At 42.8% G+C, this 12,381-nt stretch overlaps 2 protein-coding genes across 2 annotated transcripts in view; one reads left to right on the forward strand and one right to left on the reverse strand.

Annotated features, from left to right (window-relative positions):
- Window positions 1-1,418: 1,418 nt before the first annotated feature.
- On the forward strand, window positions 1,419-2,183 carry MIXL1 (Mix paired-like homeobox). Its single transcript, XM_071548061.1, has 2 exons — window positions 1,419-1,706; window positions 1,782-2,183. The coding sequence occupies exons 1-2, from the start codon at window positions 1,419-1,421 to the stop codon at window positions 2,181-2,183; spliced, it is 690 nt and encodes a 229-aa protein (XP_071404162.1).
- Window positions 2,184-4,962: 2,779 nt separating this feature from the next.
- LIN9 (lin-9 DREAM MuvB core complex component) overlaps window positions 4,963-12,381 on the reverse strand; it is a 43,432-nt gene continuing 36,013 nt past the window's right edge. The window contains exons 11-15 of the mRNA XM_071548062.1: window positions 11,705-11,785; window positions 8,307-8,432; window positions 7,805-7,987; window positions 7,599-7,696; window positions 4,963-6,341 (exon numbers count right to left, since the gene is read on the reverse strand). Of these exons, the coding sequence (XP_071404163.1) occupies window positions 6,236-6,341; window positions 7,599-7,696; window positions 7,805-7,987; window positions 8,307-8,432; window positions 11,705-11,785 (594 nt within the window). The 3' untranslated portion in view covers window positions 4,963-6,235. The remainder of the gene's footprint in view (window positions 6,342-7,598; window positions 7,697-7,804; window positions 7,988-8,306; window positions 8,433-11,704; window positions 11,786-12,381) is intronic.

Raw genomic sequence — 12,381 nt, forward strand, 5'->3', positions numbered from 1 at the left:
ATATAATTTGATGTAAAACAGAATAAAATATTCATCATGTAAATGTATTACAGAGTAATTTCCCTTTTGGTGTCACATGTGCCATCTTCTAAATCTGCACAGAGTCTGCAGAGTAATTTGACCCTTCTTTAATAAAAATCAAAAATAATGTCTGTGCTTTCTGGATCACCACTCACCTGTGCCCTTTCTCCCCACTGTGCCCTCTCATTACTCTGCAAATTGAGAACACTGTAAAACCTCATGTATCTGCCTGCTGTCTGTAGACTACAGGCCATGATTTTGGGAACAACCGAGAAACTTCTGTGATGAAAGCAACCTTGATTGCTGCATGTGTAAAAAAGCACAAGGGTACAAAAGCTCCAGGAATAAGGCTTTGAAAACGCCTTTTAACAATCAAAACACAATTTTCCATACAAAGTTAATTTTCTTAGGAGACAGTCATGAAGAGCAAAATGGAGGCAGACCGGTTTTTAAGTGCCTTGGTGTTGGTTTGAGTGCGATGGCAGCGCTTCACCAAGATCTCTTTGGCTGGGAAACAGTTACGGCAGAAACGCACGGGCTGTGCGAGTGTGATGAGCAGGAGTACACACGCATTAGCAAGTCGGTGGAAAAGGCAGCGCCTGCCCCATCTGAGCTGCTGTGGCTCTCCAGGTGCATTTAACTTGCATCTTAGAAAGAAAGATGTTTTTGCAGCAGCAGGCACAGCAGGAGGCCACACACCGGCACACAGCTGGCAGCCAAGCACTGCAAGAGAGCTGCCGTGGCCACGGGAAGAGATAACTTCTGTTTGCTTTATGTCTCACACCATGCACGATCCACCAGTCCCCAGAGCAGACAGCTACTGGAGAATACGTATCTCCACACCAGTAGCTGGAGGGAGTGAACTCCATAACCCTATCAGCCCAGATATTTTATCAGAAATAATGCAGCCAGAGTACAGTCCTATGCGGGATGCCAACCTCCCAACAACCAAGTTGTTTTCCTCAAGAAGGGCAGATGCAAAACCCTCTCCCTTCTGCTATCCATGTTCTGTGCAGGGAGTCAGGGCTGCCAGGCATCATCCATCCCGTGCAGGGAGCCAGGGCTGCCAGGCATCACCCACTCCGTGCAGAGAGTCAGGGCTGCCAGGCATCACCCACGGACGGAGCCAGGGCTGCCAGGCATCATCCACCCTGTGCAGGGAGCCAGGGCTGCCAGGCATCACCCACCCCGTCGGGCACGCGTAGGGCTGCGGTCCCCGCCGAGCGCTCCGGGCTGAGCGGCAGGGGCCGCCCCGGGGGGCACCCGCAGCCAGGCGGGGGGTCCGGCGCTTCCCTCCCCGCGGGCCGGGCCGCCCCCTCGAACCCCCGCCCCGCCGAGCCCCCCTCGCCGGCTATAAAGAGCGGGGGGCCGGCCGGGGCCCCCTCCTCGCCGCTGCCATGGCCGCGCTGCGCTTCGGGGGGCCCCCGGCGGAACCGCCCGCCTTCCCCGCGGGCAGGTGGGCGGGGGGCGGCGGGCCCGGCCCGGCCTCGTCCGCCCTCCGGGCTTATCCCCCGGCGGAGCCGTCGGAGGGGGCGCCGGCAGCCTCGCAGCGTCGGAAGCGGACCAGCTTCACGGCGGCGCAGCTGGAGACGCTGGAGCTGGTTTTCCAGGACACCATGTACCCCGACATCTACCTGCGGGAGAAGCTGGCCGACGCCACGCAGATCCCCGAGTCCCGCATTCAGGTGAGGGGCGCGGGCCGTGCCGCGCCCGCCGCGCCGGGGCCGCCCCGTGGGGCTCACGCCGCCCTCTCTCCGCAGGTCTGGTTCCAGAACCGCCGCGCCAAGTCCCGCCGCCAGCGGGGCCCGCCCCGCCCCGGCCCCGGCCCCGCCGCGCCGCCGCCCTGCCCGCGGCCGCCGCGCTTCGCCGCCCCGGAGCGGCCCCGCCGCGTCCCGCCCGGCCCGGAGGGCGCCCCGGCCCCGTACGAGTGGCCGCCGGCCGCCGCCTTCCCCCCGTGCGCCGGCTTCGAGGGCTTCCCGCCCGGCCAGCCCGGTGCGACTGAGCCCGCCCCGTTCGCGGGCAGCGCCGCCGGCCCCTTCCCGCCCGCCCGCGCCTTCTGTGGGCAGTACTCGCCCGTGTCGGACGCTGAGGACACCAGCGGCTACTCGGAGTCGGGCTCCGAGTGGGAGGAGAACGCGCTCGGCGCTTTCCGCGCCCTGTAAGGAGCGCCGTCCCGGCGGGACGCGCCCGGGCTGGAGACCAGCTTCACCCGCAGCCTCCCGCACAGCCCGTCCTGGCGCGGGGACCGGCTTCACCGAAGCCCGCCCGCACAGCCCGCCCCGGCGGGACGCGCCCGGGCCGGGGACCGGCTTCACCGCAGCCCTCCCTCAGGACCCGTGCCCGGGCGGGGAGCAGCCACACACCGCTCTACCTCACCTCTGCTGCCCCGCCACTGTTGCACTTTATCCGAGAGTAACTGATCTTACCTATTTATTGAAGAAAGAAACGGGTCGGCTCCGTCAGCTGAGGGCATCTTTTTACACTGTATTTAAAGCTGAGAGCGTGTTTTGTATTTCTGTTTAACCTTCTTTAGCCAAAAAGCTAACCAAACCCACTGTGTTTTGGGGGTGGGGACTGGTCTTAAAGCATGGGATGGTCTGTCAGGGTTTTTAGACCAAGGAAAAAAATAAAGATTTACATTTTTGCTCTGCTTGTGTGTGTACCTGGTCCAGGGGCAGGGTTTCTTGCCTTGTCTGACATAGGGTAGAGAAGTGTAGATATCCCAGCTGCAGGTTCTCTTCCCAGGTTGTGGAGCTTCAGTTCAGATGCCAGTGAGACCTAAGGAGCCTGAAGGATAGGTTACAGAAACTTCTGTCAGTATTTGTCTTAAACCTCCTCCAAACACCCCCATCTCTGAGAAAAATGCAAATTTATTGCCTAAATAATATAAACCTTCAAATCTCAAGTGCTCAGACAAAAGCCTCCAGCCTACCACTTGAGCCAAGGTCAGTGTTAAACTACAGAAAAGTAGGGCTATTTTGTGGACACTGTAAAGGTGCTTCAGCTTTGAATTCTAGTGACTACACAGAAGCTATTCAATGATCAGTCGTGGGCTATATGGCTCTGCAATGAGAATGCCAAAATTAGTAGTAACAGAAGCCTCTCCTGTAACACAATTTATTGAGGAAGGATATATTCCTACATATGTATTTGAGGATAAGGCCAAGTCTTCTCCTGTCTGTAAAGTGGTACTTCAGAGCCCAGCAGGGCAAGTTGTAATACTCCAGTTATGGAAGAGCAACTGAAAACCATGAGGAGGTTCAGAAGCACAGTAAACATGACCCATGTACTGGTGCAGAAATACCCTATTGCAGAAATCGCTCCTGACAGAAAAAGGTTACCAATGCACAAAACCCCTCAGTGCCACCCCATAACATACCTGTGCTTGTGAGATCTGGGACAGCTGGACTGCAAGCTTCTAAGGTGAAGTGGCATAGTAGGATCGCTGATTAATATTCACCCTCCAAGAAACAGAGCTGCCCTTGAAAAAACATGAAGCAAAACCCAACCAAACTCAGAACACCAGTCCCAAGTGGACTTGGGGTGCAAAAAGGAGCTGCTATGGTGGGGATCAGGAAGACCCCAGAAGAGAAGTGCTCACAGGAGGACACAGAAAATGAGACCATCATTTCTTGGAGACTCAGAGTAAATTCAAGTTTACTGATTTTAAGAAATCAAAGTAACTTGTTTCTTCCTGCAGACTTCAGTTACAGTAGTTGCAGTGAGTTCTTGAGACTCCTACTATGCTAGGGCACATTCAGCAAAAATAGCCACGTTTGTTGCTGTCACCAGAATTGAACATTAGCTCTAACCCAACATATTGGTACCCACCCAAGCAGAAATGCAGCCTCTCAAAAAAAAGATGTATTTGCATTGCCAACATGAGTGGGACAAATGACATGTGAAAGTACAGATGTGCTTATCACAAATGACGTATCTTCCTATTACCTTGCAATAATTAAAAAACCCCACATCAACACAAAACATATTGGTGAGCACATATAAGAATCCACATGTAAAAAACATCATACCTAAGGAATCAGAGTTAGGATTGGAGTGTGGAGGTTATCACACTATGGTTTTTGTGTCCAGTAAGAAATAACATTGTCATGAAGAGCAGGATCTGTGGATACCATTCTTGATAGTTGTATCTACCAGTGTCTACAATTCTCCCTCCCTCAGTTTGGGATGCTTGCAATCCACAGGGCCAAGTTACCCTCCTGGTCTTTAGTACTAGGAAGTCTTGCTCTACAAACACATTTGGTGCATACACTGACCTTGGGTCCCAGCAGAGCAGTAAGGATTGCAGATGGGTGCACAGGGAGCAGCACATGGCTGCTGCTGCTGCTGTGAGATGCAGTCCTTGCTGCTGCCTTGTGCCAGCACCAGGCCCCATCGCTCTTGGCAGTAAGTTCAGTGACACAAGGGCAGAAAAACTCAACATAAATGGTTCCTCAGCAGTGTGGCTCCCTGAACCAGCAGGACAGCACATTTAATAAGCACCAGAACACAAGGACTGGAGTGCAAGGGGATGTCTCCTTTTCCTTGAGTTAGTTTTCAATTGGATTAGTTCCTGTCTGACTAAACCTATGTACCTTAAGTTAGGCTTTGGCACCTTTCTCTGTTTAAATGAAAAGGTTGGTGGGAAAAGACACCTTTCTGTCTTCTTTACAAACAGATGGTAACATCACAAAATAACTAGTGATGTAATTACAAAAGCAATTGCAGGGACCACCTTAATGTACTATTGCATTATGAAAGGTAAATTTCCAAGGATAATTCAGTCAATTACTGTTTAGCATTATTTCTTGTAACATTGCTTGGAAAGTTTCTAAATACCTTTTAAACAGCTACTCACCTTGTCCTCAGAACATTTCATTTTCAGCAATTAACTTCTATTAAAAAAATTGCTTGAGACCATCTGCAAAAAAGTTTGCGTTTTTGTGAAATATATCAACTCTCATAAGTCAATTTATTCAGTTACAAATTTCATTGAGAATAAAAGATTTATGCATTTCTCTTAATTAACAGAACAAGTTTAGCTAAATATAAACTCTGCACTAAAGTTTTGCAGTGGCACAATACCAACACAGAATACAGAAGCATCTTTAAACTATACAAAATTTTTAAATTGAAAATAATCCTGTTTACATATTCTTTATACATTAACATATAAAAGACCTTACTTAATGAGGCATCTAAAAGAATCAAAAACATTTCTACAGCTATCTCTGAAAATCCATATCTGGAAACAATTAATTACACAGAAGCTTTACAAGACTATTTAAACAAACCAATACACACTTTTTACAAGATTAACATTCCAAAAGGTTAATTTCCAATTCTCAGGCAGGTAGTCACTTTTTGTAGTTTACCTCACTGGTTATCTTTCATTATAAAAAACTTCATATTTATATACGTTGGGTATTGTTGAATAACCAGTAACCTAATTTAAAAGTTGTGCAAAACAAACAAGAATTTGGAAAAACAGTACGTTTAACCAGTCATGTATATAAAATACCAACTAAAGCAATTCTTTTTCCCCGTGTGAAGGGGAAAAGCCATGATGAACCTCTGTCTAGAAAGTTACCAGTTACATTTTCATATTCCTTCATTAGACTCCTTCTGTAAGTTACGATAAATAAGAGCTCCAACAAGCCATTGACCGATCGACAGACCTGCCCAACATCCTCACATTTACAGCTTATGTTTGCTGTCTGTATCCTGCTGCTGCTTCCTTAGATCAGGGACCCTCGTGCCACCCGAGGACTGAGCTGGCAGTTCTCAACCCTACACAGAGGCGTAGTTTTACACAACAAAGACCTGCCATGTGGCTACTAACTCGAACCATTTCCTCTTCCTCACTTCTAACATACCAGGAGATCCAATAGCAAGAGGTGCACAGAATTAATCTGAACTTTTAAAAACTAAGTTCAAATTATATGAAAGTATGTTTTCAAGTTTACTATAATAAATGCAATTACTAAGAGATTACCAGTTAGCAAAACTACTGCATGTGAATAACAAATGGAGAAATCTAATGAAACGCTGGTCAGTAACGCTGGTTTTCTTAAGAAGCAGATATAATATATTTAAAAGGGTCCTTTCTGAGAGGTTTTCTTTTCCCTTATCTTCTGGCAGTTGGATATTTGGTGAAGCCTACAGAAAGGAAGGCTTTCCAGAACTACTTGCTGTACACTTGGAAAGGAAGTTTTCAGTCTCTGTTGGTGTTATTAGCTGCAAAGGCATGGAGATTTCCCATCTGGCTCAGACCACTCTGAATATGTGCAACATGGATCTCAACGTTATTCTGAAAACAACTATGGGCAAGAAAAGAAGGAGGAAAGAAAAAAAAGTGTTAAAATCCAGATTTAAGAGTTGTGTCTGAATCTTTCCACAATGAAAATCAAGATGTGAACACAGCCAGCACAAAAACTTAGATGAATTGGAGAGCCAACATGATAAGAGAAATATGTGAAAACAGCATTTGCACAAACAAGCTGCATGAAATCAAGAGTTACTGACGTTGGTACTTTAAGTAAGGCTTTAACATGACCAGTTAGTAAAATTACAATATTATGAAGTGATGCTAAGATGCCCAAAATAAGTACAATGAAACAGAAACATCATCACCTTCCTTGCTGGGTACATCAACCTTTAGTTGAATCCATTCCAATGGGTAATTTGGAGTGTTGATTATAGAGAAGCTTCACTAATGCTTGGGGTTTGTTTTTAGTAATGAAAAATACTACAAAACAGCCTTTCTCAATAATTACTTGTAAATAAAAGGCCATCCTATCATCCTTGGAAAGAAAAATTTTAAAAATTAAAAGCTCATGTGCAGCCTCCCATTTCTATGCAGCAATACAAGTAATAAAGGTTTAAGAAAATACTTAGCATTTAGGTATATTTTCTAAATGACATAATTTAGTAGCATTTTAATTATTTTAAAAATGCTGGTCACAAATTGTGGGAGGGTGCAGTGTACTCCAGACAAGTATCACCACATTCTTGCTATTCTTACAATGCCTCCTCAGGCACCTGCTTGTGCCAACTGATGAAAAATGGCCCATCAAGACTAGATGGGGCTTTGATCTGGCACAATATGGATATTCTTCTGTTCCTTGGCTTAAAATCATGCTATTGGAAGCTGGTCAGAACCTCTAATTGTCTCATATGCCAGCTTTTGATATTTTGAGTATGCTAAAAGAATATGGAAATTGTACTGTTCTGTGGTTTAAAGAACTTGTATTACTAGTGGGATTTCAAAATCTGAAAATGTTCTAAAATAACTTTTGTCATAGACGACTGAAGAACAAGAAAGTCTAGTGTTGCTGCACCAATTTAGTACTTTAATACTTTTTTTTTACAGGTTACTTTACTGATAGGTTCAAACAGAAAACTGCTCATTTCACACACCCTTTAAGAAGCCTTATTTTAGATGGGACCCTTCTTGTAAGCAAAAGTTACCAGATTAAACCCCTTAATTATAATCAATGTTCACCTCTAAAATACAGTAAGAACTGCCTGCTGGCATAAAATGTGTAATTAAGAATTAAATATTCAAAAAGTAATACCTGATATTTGAGGAGTCTATTGAATTCTTAATGTCATTTAATGAATCTGTCAGTGATTTAAATTCAAAGGAATTCAGATCACCTCCTTCTGCTAGACACTGTAGGAGAAGAAAACAAAAACGTTCTCACAGTTCAGCACACAGAAACTGACAGAGCTTTAATACTACATATTTTATGGAAGAACCTATTTTTTACAAACATTGTACCTTAATTTGCAGTAATATTGCTGTAAGTCTAGAGATCAAATCCGTTAAATTTTCACTCTCAACACAAAGTTGTCCTGTGGATGAGGTATTTGCTTGTCTGACAACCTCCTGAGCTTCTTCTTCACACCTACGCCTCAGATCCGTGGGTTGGTCAGCAGGCTGGAGGCCCTGGTCAGGAGCAAGCTGCAGAGATACAAGAGAGAGAAATGAAGAATAAATATGTCCTTTGCATTTGGTGGATGTGTGAAATGAAATGATGTCAAAGAGAGTTCACATGTTTATAGTACACACGATTTTTTCTTCATGTGTGTCTATTTAAAAATAGACCACTGGTATCAGCAACAGTGTCTGTTGCTCAGACAAAGGCAGAGATAGAGAAGGAACCCAACACAGCTATTAAGTTTCATTTGAAAGTGACCCTCATCTATGCCCTATTCCCAGGAAATTCTGTTTTCTACTAAGCAAAACCAACAAGTACATACAGATTGTAGCAAAATCTTACCTCATAACAATACTGTTGAACTTTATGCAAAACTTTATTTAAGTCTTTGTTTAGTTGTTCTAGATCTAGAACAATAGTTGCGTATCTCCTCTGAAACTCGATGCTTATTGGCATGGAATAGGATTTCTGTGAAAACACAAAGCACATTAGAGTTAATGCTGTACTGTACATTTAGATTTTGAACTCATCAAAAGGAATTTTCACTTGAAAACAATACAGAGATATTTCAAATCCCAGTGTTTAATAGAAAAACATTAACATACAAAATATTAAAATGCAGTATTACTATTTAGAATTCCAAGTGACAACTGTATAGGTAACAACCATGCTTTTATTCTCTTCTTAAAAGTGCTACAATAATCTATGGAGGTAAAAGCTACAGAAGATGACTGTAGTCTAACCTACTTATTTCTCCAGTAGCTGGGCACGGCTTCTCTACTGGGTGAGCAGAAAACTGTGCTGTCAGCAGGGGAACAGCACAGAACAATGTGGCCTTGACCACCTCTGCTGTAGGTTGGGAGGCACTTTTGGCTAATAAGTTAATGGTCACTTGAGGATGACTCAGTGCTATGCACCTTCTGCTACAGCTAACAGTTCTGCCAAAAAAGAGAGTTACTACAGCTTATATTTGGTAACAACTACTTTATAAGCATAATTTTCCACAAAAAGAATAAATATCAGAATACAGTATTTTTTTTCTTACACTCTTTTCAGAATATAGCTTTATGCTGTTTGGGTGCTATTTATGAAATTGAAACAAAACATACAATATATTATAAAATTTCCACCAAAAATGGCATCATGCAAGGTAAGATGAATGTACTTCCAGCCACATGTCTGAGACACAGATACCTCATACAACCAAATCTGTAGCTATAGATTTTACACCACAAGATAAAGCAAATTGCAAAACCAAGAGCCTTCATCAGGAGGATCCCTGTCAGAAACACCAAATCAAGGTTTCATTTATCAGTTCAGTTCCAAGTTAAACAATCACTGAAATGAACTCCAGAGATTTACAAGTCTTAATACTGAATTAACAGGGCTTTAAACCAACACCGCAATTTCAGAATTCACTGGAAAGTAGCATAAATTTGACACCCTTTCTGCAGCTCTGGAACATGGGATAAAAATTTTAACTTTCAGACCTCCTGCAGTGGCCAGTTTCCCCAGAGCAGACTGGACTACTCTAGGTTAGCTGTGAAAGCTGCAGACAGCTGTGAATTCCCTGTCAGGAAAGGCTGAGGGCATTCAGTGCTAGTGATGGGGAAAGAAATACTTCTCAGCACCAGCACTGTTCTGATCTGAGAGCAATCCAAGACCTGGAAACAGTGACAAACAGCTGAACTGTCACACAAAAGATGGATGGCTTTCAGTAGGTAGAAGCAGGAAACACCTCTGTGTGTCACATCCAGACGCTTCTCTGGAACAACCAGCATTACTTTTACCTTGTCTTTATTGCAGGTCAAGTGAAAAAATAGACTAGCTATTCTTTTTATTTATACTTGTTTATGTACATAGTACATCGTAATGTACACAGTAATTTGTTTAGAGCCTGCAACCCAGTGATGTCAAGAAAAATGAAATACAAAAAGGCCAGTTTTACACATTAATAGCTCCCCCGAATGGTCAGTTCCATCTATTTCTATATTTAATCAGTCATTTTAAAAAAAACAAACTACTTCATAAAAGGATTACTTTAAATCCAACAGTGGTGTGACTAACAATTTTCAAATCACAATTCTATGAATTATTATCAAAGGCTGACAATTAAAGTATGCACCTGAATGAACTCGAATGATTTGATTTTATTCACTTTTAAGTGTGCTACTGATGTTAAAGTGTATTTGGGCCAGAAAAAGATTCTTGTTCAAAGAAAATATATTTTAAAGGAGAAGGGGCACATACACAGTGGCACAAACATACATGGGATTGCCAAGGGACAAAGAGGATTAGAAGGTAGGCTAAGAATATGGCCCAATAGGAAGGTATCACATCCCCTATTTTTATCAGGGCAGCCTTGAATAGTAACAGAGTTTGCTTTATGATTGCTGGTTTAGGAAGGAAATAGAGCAGGGAAGAATTTCAAAAGTATCTCAAAGTCCTTATCCAGGCTATAACCAAGCTAAAATATATCAAATTTAATGTTTATTTCTAGGCTCCCTTCTTCCCCTTGCTTTTTCACTCTTTCAGTTTTGTGGAAAAAGAAGACCAAGAAAAGTAACAATACAGTTAATTTATGACTTAGTATCTGAATGATGTGTTAACATCTGGGTTCTTGCCAGAGGAAGGCTACTATCATGCCTATGGATATTCTTATCTATGCAAAAGTATTAACACCTCAGAAAACCCCATTTTTTTAAATTTATTTTAAGAGTTGGTAATTTTTCATGATCAGAGTTACACGTGGCAATTATATGTTTTAATCTTATTTGTGTTTGCATCTACTTTAATACTCAAAATTAAAATACAAAACACTTGATGCACAGGAAAAATAATGTAGTAACTGAAATGACAACAAGGTTTTGAAGAGCAACACCACAGCACAAAAGAAGAAAATTACAGAGAGACAGGGATGGGGCAATAGGAAGCAGAGTAACAGAATGGACACATGCACATGATCACTGAAGAGACAAAGAGAAATCTTACCACAATAAATCAAATTCTTCAACATTCTAACACTTTACATCCAAAAAAAATATCAGCTTTTTGGTTTCAAGAAATAAAAGGGACTGCTCTTCCTCTCCACAAACTTTCAGCCTTCTGTCTGAGCACTGCAGAGACAACAGCCTGAACAGACGCTGGCAGGAGGTTGGGACTGGTGTCTTTTGGCTTTCAAGTTGATTTATAGCCATGGGTGGTAGACGAGGCATTCTTATAATTTTGATTTACTGACTGCTGATTAGATAAAGTTAGCAAGAAAAACTCTTCTGCGGCTGCTAATTATGCTGTAGCTGCTCTGATCCTGTAATTTTAAATGCTGGTCAAGGGCACTCAGAGCTTTACATAGAAAATCTCTGAAATGAGTAATTGTTTTAGCCAGAAAGCTCAGAAAATAAGCATCTACTATCTGCAAAATAATATGATGATGAATGTCTTACCAGATAAACTTGTACCCTAGATTTTCAAAGTACACAGTATTTCCTTACTTTATGTGTCAACTGACATGTGCCATCCCAATGTTAACATTAATCAGTTTCCAAAGCCTCATGCTTTCAGAGGAGAATCTTATCTGAAACTACTGACCCCTCTGACTTGTTTTTAAAAAATAAGAAAGAATTTCATGTTACCAAAGGCAATAAAATACAGATTTTACCCAGACTCTACTTGTAATTGTATCAATTTGCATTAGCTGTTAAAGTAGTCTTGTTTTAAGAACTGAAAAGAGAAATTCTCACCAGCTTTTCTGCTTCTGTGTTCATCTCTCTCAATTGTTTGATGTGTTCCTTCTTGATCATAAGGATTTTCGATAACCTGGTCTAAAACAAAGGAACTATTTTTAGAATGAATAGGTCCTTAAGCAGTTTTGAAACGCCAAAGAAATTCAAGATAAACCATATGTGTTTCTTTCATAATTTAAAATGTATTTCGCAGTTGTTCATCAAGTTAAGATGCAGAAATAAAAATTAATCAGAATTAAATGATGGATTTTCCAGAGATTTTTAAAGCATTTCCAAGGAAGTGCCCTAAATTGACGAGTGCTAAAATCCATCAGCTGAAATTTCCCATAAGAAGAGTAATATAATCCATGCCCAGCTAGGCTGGAGAACCTTCTTTATTGTTATTTCCCCCAGCTTGAAGGAGAGCAAAGGGTGTTATGGCCACATACTATAATTAATATCACTCACCTTACCATATCTTTTTTCACACAGTTCTCCGCCTGCTCTCAGCTGAGCACCAGCCCTTTGTGTAAACTCCTGCAGTAAAACCTGGTATAGAGACTGGATCTATTTTATACAGAACAACTCTGTGCTTTCCATTTCCCTCTTTCATAATGGGAATACCCTGTTTCTCCTGCCCTTGGGACCTGGCAAGCTGAAGTGAGAAATCACTGGGAGCACTCTCGACATACACA

This window comes from Pithys albifrons, chromosome 2 (assembly GCF_047495875.1).
Source record: "Pithys albifrons albifrons isolate INPA30051 chromosome 2, PitAlb_v1, whole genome shotgun sequence".
Lineage (NCBI taxonomy): Eukaryota > Metazoa > Chordata > Aves > Passeriformes > Thamnophilidae > Pithys > Pithys albifrons.